Source organism: Glossina fuscipes, unplaced genomic scaffold (genome assembly GCF_014805625.2).
Source record: "Glossina fuscipes isolate IAEA_lab_2018 unplaced genomic scaffold, Yale_Gfus_2 60, whole genome shotgun sequence".
Classification (NCBI taxonomy): domain Eukaryota; kingdom Metazoa; phylum Arthropoda; class Insecta; order Diptera; family Glossinidae; genus Glossina; species Glossina fuscipes.
The window spans coordinates 2,254,491-2,276,585 of NW_023998432.1; the positions used below are offsets into that span (position 1 = coordinate 2,254,491).

Sequence of the window (22,095 nt, forward strand, 5' to 3'; positions counted from 1 at the left end):
ACACACACACACACACACACACACACACACACACACACACACACACAAACACACACACACACCGATTGCAGCAAAAATATTCTTTCCATAAAGCCTTAATTAAATTAATAATAAAGATTTGCGTATGCATTCCATATGTTTGTAGCTAAATAAATACGACGTGGCATCAGCAGCAATAGCATCATAAACAAAAGTCAAGGCGTCAACACGCGGCAAATAAATAATATTAATTATTATATCAAAAAATGACCTGGTTTCTGCTGCGCCACATCTGCACGAATTACAAGACGAAAAAAAGAAAAACGTTTAAAGAGAAAATTTTGTGTAATAATATTGGTATTTAATTTTTATGCCCAAACCACCGCAAGACCCTAAAAATTGGCAATTGACGGTAGCTACACCAGAAACGTAATGCTTTTGTCCTTAAAATTTACATATTGTCATAATTTTATATTTAGTAAAAGCATGAACGTGTGTGAATAAAAAAAAAAAAAAAAATTAAAAATTATATATGGGAAGAATGTTAAATCAATTGGAAAATTCTGACCTCGAAGCACTGTTGTATAACCGTTTACTATGTTATCCGCACTACTAACGTAGAAGTCAGTTTAAAAAATCAGCTAATGATTACAAAGAGACCAAATCTTATTATATTCACCTTGAGCTGAATCTTTGTAAGAGAGAGGGAGATATTCATTCCCCTTCGTGGCAGTTAGGTGATTGGTATCATTTTTGTATCAATTTTAAGAATGGTTGTGAAATCTGTTTGTTTTATATCAAAGCTACACTTTTTTAAATATCGTTTATTTAAGTTAAATCGATGGTCATCAAATAGATATATTTTCGCTTTTTATAATCTTTATTCATCTGAATATTTCAATATTTAAGAACAGATGACAAACATAGAGTCAGCGAGCCAAACTTAAATAACTAAATCGACAGACATGGATTTTTCGCTGATTACAAATGAAAGGAGAAAATTGCTATACTCCCGTATATCTGCTCAGTAGGTGAAAGAGCTGAAATTGGTGCGTTCAAAGTTCTAACCAACTAAAATTAAGTCGAGAGAAAAAGTTCATACGCAATTTGAACAAAATTTATGTAATTAAACAAACAAATAAATGTTCTGTAAATTGCGACACTAACGATCGCGTTTCATGAGTTATTTTAATACTCATGTACATCACTCAAGATCACTTTTAAAACTTTGAAAGATTCTACTCTAAAAGACAGCAGATATATATCTGCACTCCGCTCTTTTAAATCAGGCAAAGAACTAATTTTTGAACTTAACGTAAATGGAAAACTTTTCGTCCAAGTTTACTTATATATTGTTATTGTGATTGTTTTTGCGGCAGATGGTGGAAAAATTTTTATTTAACACGTTTCGTTAATTCAAATCGATCAAAAATATGTATACATTTTATACCCTACGCTACTGGTTGTAAAAGAATATGTTAAGCTTGCGCGGATGTTTGCAACGTCCCAAAGGATCTGACGTAGACACACCTTTTATTATGTCAATTCCAAAATATCAAAGTGATTCGGAGTCGAAGCTTATCTGTCCGTTTGTGCATCTTGCTCTTTTGTGTCAACCTACAGGCTGAGATTTTTAAAATATTGTTACGAAAATCCCAAATTCAGTTAAATGTCAGCTAAGTAATTTTCGTAAGAATAAATTCCCTAAAGAAGGGAAAACGAAATGAGCAGTCGCAGGCGCCTCATGCAGCTGCAGGCCAATGAAAACGATTAGTGGAAAAGCAGACAAGTAAAAACCAAATGCACATTCGAAGGCGCGTCATGCAGGCGCAGGCCGATGAAAACGATTAAAGAAAAAACCAGGCTGAGATTAGACCATAACCATAAATTTAGGTATAGTAACATTCTTGTAAAATTGTATATAAATCGAATATATGTGAAAAATGGAGTTAGTCTGGCAAGAACGTAGAAGTTGAGAGTACGGCCAAAATATAGCGTAAACAAATATTCCTACTGTTGTGAAAGACAAAGTAGTAGAATAAAAGAACTTTGAAGTGTATTTCTTTTGATCAAAATATCCACGATCTAGTGATACGGACTGTATCATAGCAAAAGCGAATTTCATAACAATATTTTAATGAAATTTCGTACATCGGCGCAGTGTAATATATTTAACGGCAAGCCATACCCCATTATAATGTTTCACTTTTTTTAAATTGTCGGTCTAAGTTGTCGTCCAGATTACAGTATTTACTGTTCTAAAATTTACCAAAAAAACTGAAGTTAAATACTAAATAATCATAGTATTGCAAGAGAAAACTTAAACCGTGGTAAGTCGCACATTAAAGACAGCTGTTTATACATATTTGAGGAAATATTTCACGCGAGAGAGATTTACTAGTTGCGATGTCGAAAGGCAAGAGTGTAAAATGTTTGTGGATTTCCCTTTGCCACTTACTCTTTTTTTCAAGGACTTGTAAAACGAACCTCTACGTAAGACTATGCTATTTTAAGTCACTAGCGTAGCTCCGGATATTAAAATAAAATACATTTTCGAACTGTACTATTTTTGTGTTTGTTTTACATCATTCTCTGTGAATTGTTGGAAGAGAAAACGTGCAACAACTCGATAAAAATTTCAACAACAAAAAAAAGAATGTAAAAAAATTAAAAGTATACAAAAGACCGCAGTTTGAATAGCAGTCAACTAACAATAAAAAAGACACCAACCCTATAGGTGTAGAAAGTTAGATTTTTGTTATTTTTTTTTTTTTTATAAAATTCTTAGAATGATAAAAACACATCACATACACATAAGAGAGCAAAACGTAAAAAATTTGGGTCAATTGGAAATTTATCGATAAAGCCTGCTCGCCTGCCTTCTCGGTTGCTTTAGTTTTCGCTTTATGGTAATAGGAAAGGAACGCCAAAAAAAAAAAAACAAAAGTAAAAAAAACGAAAAATAAAAAAGTAAAAAACAGAAAGCAGGTTGTGTCAGCTTGCTTGCATAGAATAATGACAGTCCTTTACTTACATACACTTACAAAGTAAGTCCCATATAGGAAGATATAAAATATCTTTTTATAATTTTCTATTTTATTGTTGGTTTTCTCGGAGCTAGTACGCCCTTAACTACAGCTTGTATAGAAAAATAGGTAGGTAGTTAGATAGATAGACGGATAGATGAATAGATGAATAGATAGTAACCCCTCCTACGATGTGCTCTGATTATTTTATCGAGACTATTTATAGAAAATGGAAAAGCAAATGAAAAATACTATTTGAAATTTAAATGTTTACGTAAAGGAAATGTGTAGGAAAAGTGAAGGAAGCGGAATTTAAAAAAAGCAAAGAAAAGAAAAACAAACAAATAAATAAATAAAAAAGTAACAAAACAAAAATGTATCTTAAAGAAATCAATTTCTATGAAATTCCTTAAGGGCTCTTACAGATACATATATACCTAAGAGTGTATGCTGTTCTCCGTCTGCGTTACTACACAATAATGAAATCGCTTAAAGATTTTCCCCCTTTTTTTTCTTTCCTTTTTTTTTTTTTTCTTCTTAGGGCATCTGCGTGTCTCTTCTATTCTATCGTTCCTTCGGTGCATATAATATTGTGACATTATACATGACATTATTAAAACAAAAAAAGAAAAAAAAAAAAACAAGAAAAAAATTGGAGAACGATACAAAAGTAAAAAGAAGAGGAATTGCATTTTCTTAAAAATGAAATAAAATAAAATGCTGAGCTATCTGTTGTGTTGATTGCATTTTAAAATATTTCACATTCTCTGACATGAAACTTCTACCCAGATGATGACGACGTTGAAAATAAAGACAGCGATGTTGATAATAATAAGTATACCATGAAAACCAATCATTTTTAATAGAAGCTGAAACATAAATATGGAAGACATTCGCAATGTAAAGTAACGAAAAGGATACTTTATTGCTTAAGCACTTCATAGAACCAAAAAAGAAATCGCATCATAACGCTCCCATAGTAAAACGAAAGTCGCCACCACCTGTTGCAAATGCTTTTGCTTACAACCTTTGAGAGACGTATAAGCAAAATGGCGATATCGTTAGAGCCGATGCACTCACGTCGCAAGATTGCCTCTTGGACCGAAAAATAAAATGTATGAGCAGGTTTTTGTTACAAAGACATTAGAACAATAAATAGATTTTTATTTTGCCACGTACAAAAAAAAAATCAATAAAAAAGAATCACGGCGCTGCTATATTCATAGTAAAACAAACTTTACGCGCAGAAGAAAAAAGAAAACTCAGCGGCCAGAAATATCAACATTAATTTTCTTTTAGTTTACTTCTGTAAAAGTTCAACACTGGAATACCAAGCTTTAGTCACTTTTCCGCCCAAAATTGCTTTTATTTCATCAATAACACGAATAATCTTAGTTAATAAGTTCATTATGGATTATTGCTAATACTGCACCATGAACGCAAAGCAAAAAGTTCAATGGAATTATATCGCATAATCTTTGAGATAAACTCACATAAGCATTTTTGGAGATTACACGATCATTGAGCTCTTCTCCCAATAAATTGGCGTTGTACAAAATGTAAGTTTTAGCCACTTCTAAACTCTTTTCAACTATGCAAGTATTGTATTCGACAAATAATGGAAAGGTCCACAAAATATTCGGAAAAAAATTTGATATAAACCCCAATCAGAAGTGTATTTTATTTATATCTACTCTCGGAGACATAAAATGGATGTCCAAGTCCCCGTACACAAGCATAAACGAAATTCCGCCGCGAATAACGCGGAAAATGCGCTACATTTGATCATTTCATTTTAATGAAGACACAAGGCAGACTATATTGATTATTGATTGCAGCAATAGGGAATGATATTGAAAAAGTCAAACAACATTGTTACATACGGCACTATAAATCCAACAGAAAATCATTTATGGAGAACTTTTCGCTCGACAAAAAGTAAACGCTTGTCAAACCTACTCCATTGTCCAAACATAACAAATTTTTTTTACTATTTTGTAGCACTAGTGAATACATCTCAAAATATAAAAAGAACACAATTAAAACATTATTCCAATAGACGAGAAAATTAACTAACTTCAAGAACTCAAAAAACATAGCGTCATCAATATTGGTGTTTTTTCATATAAGGATGAATACAAAGGAAAAAACTGCACATTATTAAAAATTAATAATCGGTGCGCTATCCTTTTGCTTAATAACGCCATTTAAACGTTTTGACATATTTTATAGCGTTTTTCTTGTATAGAAAATAAGTAGTCCATTTTTCAGATCTCGGACGGAAGAGATTGAGTGTTTTCGCACACGCTGGTCTAATTCATCCCACATATTTTTTATGGGGTTCATGCTTGGTCATTGAGGAAAAGGGTGAAGCACTTTGGGACAGTTATAAAGGAACCACTTTTGAATTAAGCCGGTCTTACGCTCGACGTCGTTTTCTTGATGGAACTTGAATTATTTACAAAATACCAAATTTGCCAAAAAAAAAAAAAAGCTCAATTCTTAGTGGAACACTGTTATATTTGCTCTCATCATAAGATATTACGAAAAACATCGGCTGGTAACGTCACCTAGGACAAGTGAATCTCGTGCGGAAAGCTGAGTTTCAAGTCATAATTGAGTAATTCAGATTAGATCGGAATCCAGATTACGTAACTGATAGGGATAGTGCGGATATTAGGTTTATATAGTTGGCATAGCGACTGACTACGAAAGTGAACTAACAGAGCGAGATTTGATTGGACATCGCGACCTCTCAAACAAAAAGCATAACAAGGCTGTGAGGTTGATCGGTGGGGTTAGTACACAAACGCTACGACGAAAGCTGATAAAACAGTTTGGCTTTAGGGTTAACATTTAAATCTCCGAAATAGAAAGAAACGGTTAAAGTTGCGCGTTTAGAAAGTGTTGAGTTTCGTCATAACAGATCAATAATGCGCGTCAAGGCAAGAATCAACATTTCGTGAAGAAAGACTCAGCGAGTGTAGCCTACATTAAAACGACATTACAAATGGACAGATATGAATAAGAACAAAAGCCGTATCAATAAGCAAAGGAAACCCACAAATGAACACATACATCAGCACAATAAAATAAAAATATCCACAAAATATAAAAAGCAAATATATACATAATCTAAAAACATACAAAGAAACATGTTTAAATAATAAAGGAAAGTAAGAAAAGGAAAAAAGGCAACTGCCAACGTATACAAAGAATTTCACTGAAAAAGAAGAAAGAAAAAATTCCATACAGAATATTGTCTAGAAAATAAAAATTGAATTTGCTTGAAAATAACAAAATGAAAACAATTATGTAGGATTCCGCGTCTCATAAGATCCCATTTAAAATGCGAAACCACAATGTTAGCATATAATCATCAAAATTGTGAAGCACACATACAAACATAATGCGATGCAAACTGTTTGCTATAAGCAACCCATTAAAAAACGAAGATCCGCTAATTTCCCCATTCGTTTGGGTAATTGTGAGGCCAACAATAGGCAGACACATGCACATGTTCATCGGTGCAGTATTGGATCAAGAAAGGATTATAGTAATCAATTAAACCAAGAAGAAAGTTGGCTTCAGCCAACTATTTGACACCCCTCATAATTTCGCCTAATACAGCTATTCAATCATTTTGGTAATTATAAATATATAAATGCATACTTTTCATTAAAGCCACCACACACGAGGGTGAACGTAATGTCAAGCGACCTGGTCTATGTCAGATAAATATTCTGGACCAATTTTCACTATAAAATATTGAAATCTTAACCTTTTTGCCATGCGAGGATTCAACTTTCGTAGGAACGGCTATATGGAAGAAAGCTCGACAAAATTTTCACATCAATTCAGAATGTTGATATACTATCACTTTGCGATTTTTGTATACGAATTTTGAAAAATGCAATTATTTTTCATAGAACTCGCATTTTTAAGATAATGCATTATATGGAGAATGACCGAAAAAGTGTTTTGCTCCAAGCCCTTTGTAATAAAGTACCAAATTTTGTTAACCTAACTCAAAAAGTGCGAGCTTGAACACATGGATAGACATCAGGCGAATCGATAAACGTAGACTTAAAAAATGATAATAATAAAAGGTGCGTTTATCCTAAATTCTTCCGGATGAGTATGTACATCCGCACAAGCGTGATAGACCGTGTACCACAAGTAGTATAGCAGATAAAAAATATAATAAAGTAAGAAATATCGCTATAAATTGTAAAAGTCTTGCGAAGTGACTAAAGGACATCAGTATTGTGAAATGATTATATAAAAAAACATGCTTTAAAATTCTAAAACAGATTTTATGAAACGGTAGAAAAAGATTTTGTGAATCCACAAAGTAAATTTTCATAAGGTTGTAAAAGGAGATTTTTTAAAGTTCTGGCGTTGAAGTTTCCGATAGGGCCACTCAATTACGAACGGCCGAGGAAATCAAGCAAAAACGCTTCTTAACAACAATTAAATAGGGTTCCGTAAAGTCGTTACCATTTTTCTTTTCTTCATTTTGCGAACAAATTATAAAGGATGTCGGCATACAATAACGGACAGCCAAGTTACCCGTTATATATTCGCCGACAAGTTTTGAATTCCTTGAAAGAATAACTTGAGGTGGCAGATGATCTTAAAAGCACCCAGCCACGAAGAAAGCGTTGATTGTTACCTCGAAAACATCACCAAATGATTGCCGTGCAAAAGGAAATTTTGCAATAAACTCACAGAGAGCTTGTCGACATGGCGATCAAGACGATCATTGTGCTTCTGTCCCGATAAATCGATGCGTTTTTATTGAAGTTTTTGTCAACGATAGATGTACTTGGGATCGCCGACGGTGTAGTGAGACGATTCTGTATTTGAATAGACTGGGAGACACTACAGTCAACGTAACGTATATGGTAAGCATGAACGTTTCTACCGCATGCCACCGATGTATAACCGATGATTATCAAGTAAGCAATTACAGCAATTCAAAAACGTTTTTAAGTTAGGGATTTACTCTATCAGTGAAATTTTCGAATAATTCGCCAAAATGATAGGGAGTCGTCATCGACGATTGCCTTGCAACACGAAAATTATAATATCACATGGGACAAGGCAAACGACGAATCCACGTGGCAAAGTGCCATGCAACTTGGTGGACTTAACTTTATAATTAGTAATGGGAGAACTTAAGTCTTTTCAAGTGGTGTCTACGTAGCACCTATATGAAGGAGACCACACAACACAGGCATACTCAAGTGTAGGTCTAACCAAACACATGTACAGCCTTTAGCTTCTTGGACCACCTATTTATAAAACCAAGTGCGGACCTAGCTTTGCTTAACGAGAGCTCAATGTGCAAGTTAAACCGTAATCTATGGTTAAATAGAACACCTAAATCTGTGAACGTATCGATGTCCTCCAACCCATGCGAATCAATGAAATACTGAGTAATGAATGACTTTCTACTTGAGAAAGAAAGCTTCTTACATTATTTAGATTTAGTTTCAGAAGATTGAAAGAGCACCATGCAACCAAATTATTCAAATGACTTTGAAGGTGATATGACTGCGATTCTAGAGAGAAGGAAGAAAAAAGTTTCAAATCATCAGCGTACATTAAGATCTGACTGGAATTAATCATCGATGGGAAATCATTAATGTATAAACTAAATAAAATGGTGGCTAAGTGGCTGCCTTGAGGTAGGCCAGACGTCACGGGTAATTTATCCGAGGTGATGAAGTTAAACAGAACCCTGAAGAATCTACTGTGCAGATAAGAGCTTATCAATTTTACTAAATAGAAAAAGAAGCCAGAGGCTTGGAGTTTAAAGATAAGTAAGTTATGGTTAACCAAATCAAACGCTTTGCTTAAATCAGTGTGTATTACGTCTGTACGAGAGCCACTAGAAAAATCCTTGAAAACGTGACAAGTAAACTCTAGCAAATTGGTGACCGTAGAACGTCCTTTCCGAAAGCCATGCTGGTGTGAAGAAATATACGAATTAATGGCAAGTGCCAAATGCTGAGTCACAATTCGCTCAAAGAGCAATAAAGCAATAGAAAAAATAATACTAGAACTAACCACGGTGAGAAAAACGGTAAGAATAGTTAGAGAACTTGCATCAACCGCAGGTGCAATGCTTGATGTGGAAAGACCAACGAACGACTGCAGATGCAAAATCTTTACCGTCAGTAACTGGATGGGTAGAGATGAAACCTATATGGAAAATTGAGGAGTACACGAACTCTCGACGCTTATGCAAAAAATATTGTGACACAACATATGGGTAACAGAGCAGAGAAAGCTGCACAATCGTAACGGTTTCATCTTTCCTAATTTATAAAGGCAAAATGTTGCAATAATGTTAGTAATGAATGTTGCTAATGATGATGTTCGATCTTATACGCATAATGGTTTAGTCTTTATTCAACATCTTTGTTTAAGATTACACATTATACACATTACATATACATGTGTTTGCAACAGCAGCGCGTTTGTCCATGCACTTGGTTAAGAAGTTATATGCATGTTGTTGAGTTGCCGCCACTTTTCTAAGTATGAATCGCGTACAATTTCAAACATTCTATAGGCAAGCAGAATATTCGATATTCGTTCGAATGTAAGGCGATGATATTTGTTCGTTTGCAGCGCAATTAAATATTAGAAAACCACTTCAATTGTTTTTTCTACTTTTGATTATATTCGATTGAGTGTCACAAGCGAAATGAATTTAATATCAATAAATTAATACAATTTCTAAATTTTACAATTCGTCATTATTTATGAATTTATAAAACAAATTGAAATAAATGTGGAAATTGTAATCTTCAAACCCATGTTCAAACATCGTTATGTGCTTCCTCTACTATTTTCCAAAATGTCCGGCTTAAGAGAACTACTGATTAATTATTTGATTTACTCATTACAATTATATTGTGATTACTTTAGATACCATATTGTCTTTAAATAAAATAAGTTATAGGGTATAATTTTAAAATATATGCCGTCATAAAGTCCAAAAGGCATAAACTGCATTTTTATCGATATAAATAATAAGAAAGAAAAAGCAGGCAGTCAAGTGGCTCCTAATCAACAAGCGCACGCACAAACGCACACGAACATTTTTGCCATAACATGTATTCTACTTGCCTACAAAATGTTTTGAATAAAATTGTACGCGATTCATATTTAGAAAAATGGCGACAACTCAATAATATGCATATAACTTCTTAAGCAAGTGCATGGACAAACGCGCTACTATTGCAAACCGTAATGTGTAATCTTAAACATACATATTGAATAAAGACTAAACCATTATGCGTATAAGATCGAACATCATCATTAGCAACATTAATTAGCAACATTATTGCAAAATTTTGTCTTTAGGATTTTGTGAATATGGAAAGGGCAGGTTTTTGGCGAATTTCGAGGTGATGGATCCAGGCCAGGGTAATGAAACTAGGTTTTTCAAAATCCGCCTGAGTAACCGAAGGCGAAGAATCTCGACTAGCAACTGAATGGTCGTGGGTTCGAATCTCAAGTGCGGTAGAGTTTTTAATAAAAAAAAAAAGCCGATAGCCTTAGATGCTAGTGCTTTTAAGAGTTTAGTCTTACAATTTATTTCTCTGGCGAAATTAATAATAATAATAGGTTTTTCAAATAGGTTTTAGCATTTTTCACGACCTGTCAAAAATCTGTAGTCGAGTGATATCTCCGAAAATGATTATAACATAATTTGGACATCGCATCCTTTTAGTATTTGTACTGCAATTTTGCATGAGATTTAGCAGCAATAACTAAGGTTTTCTGGTTTTGTGTTTGTAGTTATAGGCTTAGTTTGTTTTATATGGGCACGTTTGCTACCATTGTTCAATTGTAATACTTGTTTCACTTGTGCGTTACGTCGCTATAAATCGTAATTTAGCGAAGACATTTTCAATGAAAACACGAACCGGCTATCTTCACTTCAGTAAAATGTGATATATTCCAGCACGCGCACTACACGACTGATTATATTCTTTTAAATTTTCATTTTCTTGTGCACCGACTCCCTCTTTAAAAATCATTGTTGAAAATTTGTAAAACGCGCTAGAAAACTTGCATTTACTTAACCGTAAGATTTTAGTTTCCAGGGAATTTTTTCCGGAAAAATCCGGCACATAGTCTTAATTCAACTCAGTAACGTGACTATTTTTTATTTTATTTAATAATGAAAATAATTTTTCTAAAATATTTATTTAGCTGTAGGTCAACAGCTTGAAGATGTATTCAACTTTAAAAATATACTCCTTACAATCAATACAATTATTGGTATATTTTTGTTTTAAAATATACTGACAACCTTTCGTAAATACATCATTGATTTAAAAACGTAGATCTATGCCATTCATAAATTGTTTGCAATGAAAAGATCTCAATTTTTCACCGTAAGTCGAATAATAAACAATAGGATAAAAAATTTCATTTACTAGGTATTTAAATTGAAGTTCAGAGAAGCTACACCTGCAATAACCGCACATAAGGACTACAAAAACAAAAAAAAAAAAAGAACAAGAGATGAGAAATATTCTCTTTGACCTTTTGTATTTTGGGAAATATGAAGCGTGATTTTTTCTGTTTTTACAAATTATATTTTATTTTAAATGCAAACATGATTAATAAATAAATCAGTATGGTCGCTTCCTAGGTGTGTGTTTGCATAAGTATCAGTGTTATATTTTGTCACATTGTACAAATATTTAATCAATAACGTCTGACGTGCATACGTTTTTCTCTTGTCATTTTAATTATTATTGTTGTTGCGAATGCACATAAGCCTAAGTGCGGATAATCAGTGTAACTATATACATGCACTCATCCATTCATTCTGGATGTGAGTATCTAAAAAGAGTTTTTATTTTACTTAATATTTTTTTCCGTTTTTTTTTTTGTTATTTTTGTTGATATACTAAACAAAAATCGTAAAAATAAGTTTATATATTTTCAGCTGATATTTACCGAAATTGTTTGCTTTGCTATCATACTATACATATTATTGTGTGTGTGTGTGTGTGTGTGTGTGTGTGTATTTATTTGTTGGTATACACACAAATTGTTAACTATTAAAAAGATGAAAATTGAATCTTACTCCGTCGCACGTTTCATTTCATTATAGTGCTGACGGATATTTTGTGTCAATCTTTGCACGGTCTGGCACCATTCATATGTAAACGACTATCAACGAGTACAAACATCTTTAATGTCAAAGGCATCAACAATTCAATAAACAACATATAACTTCACACTTTGAAAGTAATTAAATCAACACAAGGCATAGTAAGAAGAAAACGAATATTTACCACATATCGTTAAGTTATTGACTAACACATCTGTCAAGATCTAATGAAGTGTTTAGTAAAATATTAAACTATAAAGTGAAAAAGAGGATTCTTAACTTTTTTTATTAAGAAAAATATCTATGCCTCCATACAGGATCAGTGATGGGGACAAGGACTTGAAGCGCATTTTGCCTCATACGACTCCATGATAATTTATCATTAAATACGATCATTTCATAATTCATTCTCAACTTAGTTTCCCAATATTATTTTTGCTTTAAAATTCACTTTGTATTATAATTTTTAAATTCATTTTTATACCGAGCGCTAAAAGACGAGGAATAAATCTACAAAAATTTGAGCGTGTGTCCCAAGGTCGATGCAAAAAGGTGAAAAATTGACCACATCTAAAATCCAACATTACGTAACGTGCAGAAGCAACTTTCAAAAACCCCCAGAGATATATAAATTCTTGGTCAGTTCCCTCTGTCCATCCAGGGAGCTGTGTAATATTTTTGGTAATCATGGTACCGTTTACAAAAATAAAGATATAGCTTATAAATTCGCAAACAAAATTTTCAAATGAACTTTTTCAAAAAACACGCCCATAACGCCCACACGTCTATGTAACAAAAACTGTGAACACTTTTGCTTTCGTGAGTTTTTCTTGTCACTGATAATGTACAATAAATTTCCACTTTTATTCCGAAAATAGAAAAAATCAGCTGTGCCCGCCCAATGTAATACATCACAAAGCTTCTGTTGTCCTTTGTCTTATATCGTAAGCAAACTCGACTAAAAAAGTTACATATTTGGACGTTGATTGAAATGTAATCAAAGTTGAATGGTAGCAAAAAAATTGCGCATTTTATAGTTTTTGTTACATAGTCAGCTATTTGGGGAAATTGGAGACTTGGACTATATTTTATCACCTTGTCAATGATTAAAAAAAAACCAGTTTAGAAGAAAAGATCCTATCCTTACAGTAAAGCACCCCCTTCCCCCCCTTTATTGCTATGTCCGTAGTTGCAAGATATTGCAATCAGCTTCTTGCTTTGAAAAAGTTAAATAAGAACACAATTGGCTGTGTCTGGCTTGTGCATTGTACATGTGACCTGAAGGACGACGTGCAAACCTCGAGTATAGCTAAAGAACAGTTTCTATCCCGAATTCAGTAAAGCTATCAAGAGACATTTCTTATGCTTACACATTTTCTCGTTTGACAAGGTATCCCATATGTGCTGTTGGTTCTTATCATCGGAGAAGTGAGTTATACCGTTTTGTCTCTACGAAAGCAATCCTTTAAGTTTCATCATTTGCTTCAGGTTTGCTTTGTTCAAAATATGTCATTATTATAATGTTTTCATCCTTGCTGAGGTTTCTTCCGATAAAAAATCTGTCTCGTAAGCTTTCTGTAGCTATCGCGTAGTACAGAGACAACATGTAAATTAAATTTACGTCAGACATATGAATGATTTGTGCATACCCTTTTCTAAGAAAACGTAGAATTACTCTAAACTAAATGGTCACACCACCACCCGGTATTTATTAAAATACAAGCAAAAATATTATAGTGGTTCATGGCGCACTATTCGATGAACTACATCACTTCACTTAATATAGTTGCTCGTACGACGGCTTTCCCAAGTAAGGCTTCATATGCGAAGTGGTTGGAAAAGTGCTCCAATCCGAACCATTTCCAATAGCATTAGTTGGGAACGTGACAGTCGAACACGAGAATACAAAACGGAAAGACGGATTGACAAGCGTCAATTCAGTATCATTTTGGCAGTTTGAACTTGATATAATAAAAGGCGAATCTACCTCAGGTCCTTTGTGGCGTTGTTTACAAACGCATACACTTAATATTCCTTTGTGCAGCAAGTGGTGCGCGATATAATACAAACAAATGTTGTATAACTAAAGTTGTCCATTCGTGTTTTGCTAGCAAAGGGAACAAGAGATACTAGCAAAGCCAACAAATAAGCGGCGCAATAAAATGTGATCTAAGACGAGGCATAAAATAATATAAAAGCTAATGGAGGAAAATTTTCCGGTAAGGGTCGCATAGAAATTTAATAAATTGCAAACAAAAAGCGAAGTCATTCAAAACAAGAAGTGATCAGCTACTGCCAGCTAACAAACGTCGAGTGAACTTTTTTAAAAACTATTAAATCAAAAACGATGAAATGTGAGCACGTGAAACAAGAACAAGCAACACAAAATTCCAAGGCTGGTGTATCTAAGCAATAACATCAACAAAAAGAACAACAGCTGAACGAGTGCAAGAATAACAACGTCAAACGCAAGAATTAGTGAACCAACACGCTAAAGTGCAGAAGCAAAAACAAAATACAACAATAATAATGAAGCACAGAAGCAAGAACAACAAGGTAGTTTAAAGAAAATATTGTGCACAAAGTGAACGACCTAAGAAACAAAGGAAGGAGAAGTAAGCCAACTACTACCAACATTGTACTCTATACGGAAAATTAGAACTAAAAGGAACAGTTGCCCCACGCAAAAGAAGAACAAGAGGTCACATAAAATCAAGTAATAGCCGGTTAACAGCAAAATGGAATACAATAAAAAAACATGTAAACTCATCACGAAAACGACGACGTTGTCAGCTAACATCTTATAAAACATATTCCATATAAAATGTATTTCTCTCCCATTTAAGACTGCTAAGATCTATATCATTGGAATTAACGTTTAAAAGAAACAGGTCTTAATTATCAATCGCCAGCATAAGATAGCAGAGCAGGCTTGAGGTTTTATTAAATTCTACATTATAAATTTCAAACGAGGACCTCGCGCATGTAAAACGGCAATTTTCAAATTCAAACGATGCTTCAATTTCTAATAACTTAACAAAAATGGAACTTTCACCGCTTCACTTACCAGAGCAATTATGATAAAGCAAAAAGAGGCTTTTCCGGTGAACAGTTAAGTCGGAAATTTGTTGAAATACCGGTCAATTTCTAATAAAAACGATTTCATCGACGCCATACCGACAATACTGTAATACTTTTGGGAATTCTCAACGCATGATCACGCTTTGCGTGCTCAGTCCCTACTCTACTATTAATCGTTTTAAAGTGCCTTGTAAGTTATAACTTATACGTAGGTAGGTAGTTAAGCGATCAGGAGCACTAATGAAAAATGAAATGTCATCTACAAACAATCCATACAGGCGAAGAAATATGGGGGGTGAATATCACCTCGGGTTAAATGCACCGTTAGTATCAAGCAGTATACAGAACTCTGGGTTCTTCTCGCTTAGTGTGCATAAATATTGGAATTGGGAGGATAGATTTCTGGTCCGATCGTTACTCGACCTCGTTAAAGAAATAAAGCTTAAGGATGATGTAATTATTGTAACGAACTGTGCTTTCGTCTTCTGTTGCAATTAATGCATTTTAGCTGCGATCTAGGAATTAAAAAAAACAATTTTTCATAATATTTTGCTATACTTTTCTGGGATATTATTGTTATTTTAAATGGCATTTCTCTTATGTCAAAAAAAAAAATAAACTCGAGTATTCACATGTCGTTCTAATTAGTATTATATATAAACTTTGCTGCAAAACAAAGAAAGGAAAGATATGCGAAAGCTGCCTGCAAATCTGACCGATTTACGTAAGGAAAAAACATATTTTTGGCAAAAATTCGATTCGATGGTCGTCAAGTGGCGGTTGTGTGAATGTTGGCGATATTTTCGGCACTAATTACTATTTTTGTCTGTCCCGAAAGCTCATCGTCGCTTAAGATGATGCGGCCACGGATTAATTCCGCTGCGCAAAATATAACCATGTTAAATGGCGTACCAAGCGTCCACCGTATTTTCGGTTTTTCTAAGGGCATTGCTTTTCAAAAACAAATATTTAATGGCAGCACATTAGTTAATTTTTTCGGAAAAACACACATTGGTTTAATCGGGGGTTCTTGGTTGTAGATTTTCTTCTACAGTTATAATAATGTAGAATTAAGCAAACATGTGATATGTTTAAACAACGTCCACGTTCAAACTTCACTCACATCGGACCACTTCACTCAAAACAATTGCGGAACAATAAACGCGCATCCAAAAATAGCTGAAAATTTAATGAGTACTTATGAACGCTTGAAAAAATATATTCCTTAACTTTTGTGAACAAGTGCTACCATTCTTACGCTTGTTCAGGTTGCAAATTTTTCTGTTTATCTTTTTTTGGGTCTTTCGTTCAAATTTTCAAAAATATATATTTCCTACGCATGTTTATGCAATTGTTGGCAAATAAAACATTTGTACTCCTCAAGTTGTTTAATAGAATAAACATCAATCTTATATATCTCCGTCTAATCCAATTATTATTCAGCTACCTAAACTCCTATGGACGGATTTCATAAGTTTTTCTTTTGACATGCGAGAGAAATACACATATAAAAAATACATTTATCCTATATAAGTGTAATATGGGCTGTCTTCTCTTCAAAGACATATCAGGGATTTCGATTAAACAAAAGTATATGAATGAATTTTCGTTTTTTTTTTTTTTTTTTTCTCTTATATTACACCGTTACACGCCTTTAACAATGTATTTGCGTTTGAATTTTTCGCTCATACATTCAATTACATACAAATACCTAATAAGCTCTAAGAAAGCGTCTTTTCAAAGAAATGCGTTATATGTTAGGGTGGCCTGGAGCGGAAATCTGTCGATTGTCAATCAGTATTTTAAAGTATTATGCAAGTGATTTTATTCTTAACCCCAAAACGTAAATGAATATGATGCCAATAAACTGTTTGTTTTTCAATCTATTTTTGGAAACGTCACTCATCGAACATGTGCTTTGAAGACATTAAAATTAAAAGAGAAATCACCGTCAAGGGCCTACTTGAGCGGCACACATTTTCTGACTGAAAAAAATGAAAAATATATAAAAACACAAATTATTTTCCACATAGTAAATTAAATTTTCATGTTTCTTCCTTCATTCAGTGATGCTTTAAGTTGTTTACTTTAGTTTCCTATTAAAAAAACAAAAGCAACTAAATACTTTTTGTCGGTCACTTTTCACTTGACAAATATTTTTTTTTTAGCATTATGTACAAAGAAACAATTTCAAAATAAATTTTTGTTGGAAAATTGTCTTTTTAAATATATTGTGGCAAAAACTAAAAACATCTGGTTAGAGAATTTTATATTTGCACTTTAAAGTATTAAGTAATAGTTCATGAGACATTTAGAAGCATCGTAATCACATTGTAAGAGTATATTGCCAAGGCGAAGAACTACATACACTACATATATATATGCATGCATGCATATAAAGCGAGACGTCTTCATAGTCAACACAGCCTGCTTGCTTTTGTTTTTCAAAGCAGTTGCTTGGTATATATTTGCTTTGGCATAATATTTTTAGAAAAACGAAACGAAAAACAACAAACAAAGTTGTTATTCGCCTTGGGGCGGAGCCTTAATAAAGACCACCTCAAATCAATGCGTAGGAATTGTACAGTATTTCTTAATTGTCAATGTGAGTTATTAATTAGAAATTTTTTTTTTGCATTTTACTTTTAGCTAACTCTTCCCAAATTTTTCTACCAAATTTTATATAATCATGTCTTCGCAAAAAATTTTACTTGAAGATTTTTGGCGCGTTTTTCATCGAACCACGTTCGATTTCGTATTCGGAATTTTGAAAAATTTACTTCAAATTTTAAATTGCTTATAAATTACAGATTACAGTTCTTTACCTAATGCGAACGTTATTGCGACGGGGTTACGCCCATTTGCAAAGATAATTTGCTTACAATATATGGAATTCAATTTCTATTTTAATTTTTGTAACCGTGAGAGTGCGAATAACAGATAAAGGGATCGCCGGTGGAAGTTAGATCGAGTCAACCCATAGACTGAAAAAAATGTGTATAAACGAGAAATGCATGAAAATGCCTGATCTAAGCAATAAAATAAAATATATTTTTTCAAAAACGACTTTTTTCCTCAACATGAGCTCTTTGCCAAAAATTGTACAATTAGTCCAAGACATTTTTATAGTACGATTTGTCAAGACTCTCAATGACGTCATCGTTTAATCTAGTTCCTTTTCCGTAGACACTCCTTTTAAAATTTGCCAAGAAATTATATTCTCTATGGAATATGACGGATGACGTAACAAATAGTATTTTCATTCAATCAAACAATTTCGCGGTTGTAGCCTTCGATTTATGACTCGTTGTTCGCGTTCCAATAAGGACAAACGAGGCATCCAACGCGTGGTCAGCTTTCTCAAGTTTAAATCTTGTAATATAATGTAAAATACCAAGCAATCCGTACCGCAACCTAAACGTATCCATTGTACTACCTCGTGCCCCGCGCTTCTAGCTTTAGAATCCTCATGAATTCCGTCAATTTGTTTTGTTCGGAACGTCAAACGATATTTCCCGTTATAAAGCGTTCGCCAAACATTTGCTATCTGATTCGAGAGATGGCCGTACATTCGCACATTCTATTGGCTTCGTCGCAGAATCTGCATGAATTGATATCTGAGATACCAATATTTTTCAGGTGATACCTGAGGAAGTTATAATTCGTGTAGAAGCCAATTAAGAAACTTAGGTCGCTTTTTCGTAATGCTAGTAGCTTGCGTGCTACGACGTGGGATTTGATTAATCTTTTAGCTTGCCGTTTCCCCGTTCATTGCCAAACAAATTGGTACGCAACTACGGCTCAAGTCAGCTACCAAAAATTTCACCTTTAGTAATGGTTCAAAATCCCCATACACACCGTCCAGCTCATCCTTGAGTTGTCCTTTATCCCAATTGATCAAGTAACACTAGTAATGTAACTCTTTCCAATTTCTGTACACTTGAGGTGCGCAACGTCCGCCATAAGGCAGCCTTTTCTAATTCTTCTCTTTTGTTTGTAGTACAATTTTTATTATTAGGATTATAAATTTGCTCGGTCGGCATTTATTTCGGAACAGAACATAATGTTCAAAGCATTGTCTATCATTGATTATCATTTTTCTCACCTCTCTTAGACAATTTTCGAATTCCATCTCGAAGAAGTAGAATGTATTTTGAGTCTTTACCCAAAAAAATCCGTACTTGTCTCGTCATTTGTTGAAAGCCGACGAGAGGCTAGGACATTCCAAGTTACAGCTGCAAACATTTTTGAGCGATTAATGCTATATGCGACCAAATTAATTCATACTGAAAACTGACAATATCATGATTTTTGGCAAATCAAGCTCCTTTTTTGCCTCAATTGCATCAATTATATTTGATACTGTTCCTTCCTAACCAGTTCATTTGGTTGGATCAAGCCGAGCGCAGCTGACCCACCCAAAATCAGTATACCATGGCTATTCAGTTTCATTGTCGATGTTTTTATTTGAACTTTGGAGATCATAGCGCTATCAATGTTGATTACCTACAAGGATTTATACACTGCAGTATACTCGGAATTGATCAGAAAAAGGAAAGCAGCTGCAAACTGCACCGATTCAAAGCTTCAAGAAAAAAGTATGTTGTATACGCCCGAACGTGATAATTTCTACACGCTACGGTATTACTCACACTCTCACTCTTAGAAAACGTGAAGTGAGCTAACTTGTGCATTTCATTTCACATTACATAGAAAACATTATAGATAGAAACGTAAAGATTTTTGCTGTAGCTTAGTGAAGTGAACGATTACTTTTTAGTTCCGTATTTCAACTCATTTCTACTTTTACTTCTATATTAATGAACAAGATGAATTTTGTATAACAAAAAAAAAAATTTTTTTTTTTAAACATTGTAAAATAACGTTCGTAAACCGCTGTCTGAAGGCTAATCAACATTTATATTCGTCTTGAATATATGATCTAGGCAAACGTATAATATGTAAAAAATTCTCGATTTTACCTCAGCCCGTTTTGTTTGTTATATCTGCGTACTCTATTTTTAAATAAAAAACAATGACAACCACTATGATATGTATATATTAACTTGTAAAGTAATCAAAGCACTAATTTATACATATTTAGTTTGTTAATTAGCCATTTAAATAATTAAATAAAACAGAAACCAAAACAATATTTATATAAATTGAATAAAATCAATTAAAATATTGAATATGTCTACATATATGTGCACATATGGTTCTATATCAATATTTTTGTTGGTCTATAGATAAATACACATATTCAGCTAAGTACACAGAAATAGTTACCAACTAATAAACAAGCTTGTTAATTATGAGAGAATATGATCAAATCTCCATCAAATTTACATAAATTATTTTATAAAATATACACGCACACAGACATCGTATACGTTTAAGTTTAAATCAAACACAAATATAAATAAAGTACACGTAAATAGATAAACAACGACGAGTTGAAGTAATATCCAAGTTAGATACGTATATAAATATTAAATTAAATAAATTTTAATTTCAATTCAACTAATTTTATGCACTCTAATAAACCACTACTGTATCCTCTCTTATATCGTATGCGATATTCAAATTGTTATTTCAATTTTCTTATGCTTTTACAATAGTCATAGTTAGTCATAGTGCATGATTTTTGGCTTATATATATTTGTTAAGAATGCGTAAACAAATTTACATAAATTCACAATTATTAACAGAAATGATATTCATTAAGACTTAAATACGAGAATGAAAAAAACACTTCGCTTACATGCGGTATGTGAAATGAATAATTGAATTTAAGCGATTTTTCAAATACATATACGCACATATATTTGATATTGATACTTGCAAATTTATTTCAATCATTCTGCAGATATGCAAAGCGGACTTACAGCGCAGTTAACTTAACATAATTAATGCGCATCCTTGATAGATACATGCATAAATTTATGAAAACTCAATACAAGTATCTTGTGTAAAAAATGAAACATAATTTGAAAATCATTCCAATAATCTCTTACATATATACGTATATACAATAAAAAAAGATGGTAGTAAAAACAACTTCCTCAGTTTTCAACACTTTTCTTTTCTATAATCGAAATAATACCGAAAAGATAATTGATAGAGCGCAGTTACGCGAACTGCGCAGTTACAAAAAAAAAAAAAAAAAAAAAAAAAAAAATACGCTGCGTTTATTAAGTGCAATGCTCTACAAAACATAGGCCAGTTAAATGAAAATTATTGCAAAATGTTTACTTTTGCTTAATACTACAAACGTTATTCGTTACTTTTATGGTTTCCCGCGCATGCTATATACAGTTTTTTACATACTTTTTTTGTTTTTTAATTTTATATTTTGCATAAAAAAGTATAGCAAAACCCTATTTCATACAGTTTATTGCACTTGCATTGATGTTAATTATATGTTTGTCTGCATTAACATGAGAACAGTATGCACATTGAATTAGTGGTTTTCTTTTTCTCCTCGCAATGAATGTCCTTTGCTCCGCATTGTTAGATTACTTAGATATCATCCAATAATTCTATGAATATATATATATATATATAAACATATTGCTTGTATTTATTTTCCTTTTTCTGTGTCTTACTTATATGTTATCCGCACATTCTCATATAGAATTCTGAAAATACTCTTATCATAAAACTCTCTATAAAAGCTAACAAATCAAGAAACGTAAACGTAAATCAACCATCAATTCTTTCTTTTTTTTTTCTCTTACGTTACAGATGTGCATCACACCACCTAATATCAATAGTTATATCCCAGAAGCGTTCAGTTTTCTGGTGAGTGCGTAAATAAAAAGAAAAAATAAAATAAAAAATGAAAAAAAGAAAAAAAAA

General features: G+C 33.0%; 1 protein-coding gene across 3 annotated transcripts in view; it reads left to right on the top strand.

Moving 5' to 3' along the window:
* Nucleotides 1–22,095, top strand: part of LOC119637706 (cell wall integrity and stress response component 3-like) — a 92,796-nt gene that overhangs the window by 53,579 nt on the left and 17,122 nt on the right. The window contains exons 2-3 of one of the 3 annotated variants that reach the window (XM_038033907.1): nt 12,154–12,314; nt 21,982–22,038. The exons of 1 other annotated variant lie outside the window; for it this stretch is intronic. In XM_038033907.1, coding sequence (XP_037889835.1) covers nt 21,982–22,038 — 57 coding nt within the window. In that variant the 5' untranslated portion in view covers nt 12,154–12,314. The remainder of the gene's footprint in view (nt 1–12,153; nt 12,315–21,981; nt 22,039–22,095) is intronic. One more of the 3 variants, XM_038033904.1, reaches the window with a different exon arrangement.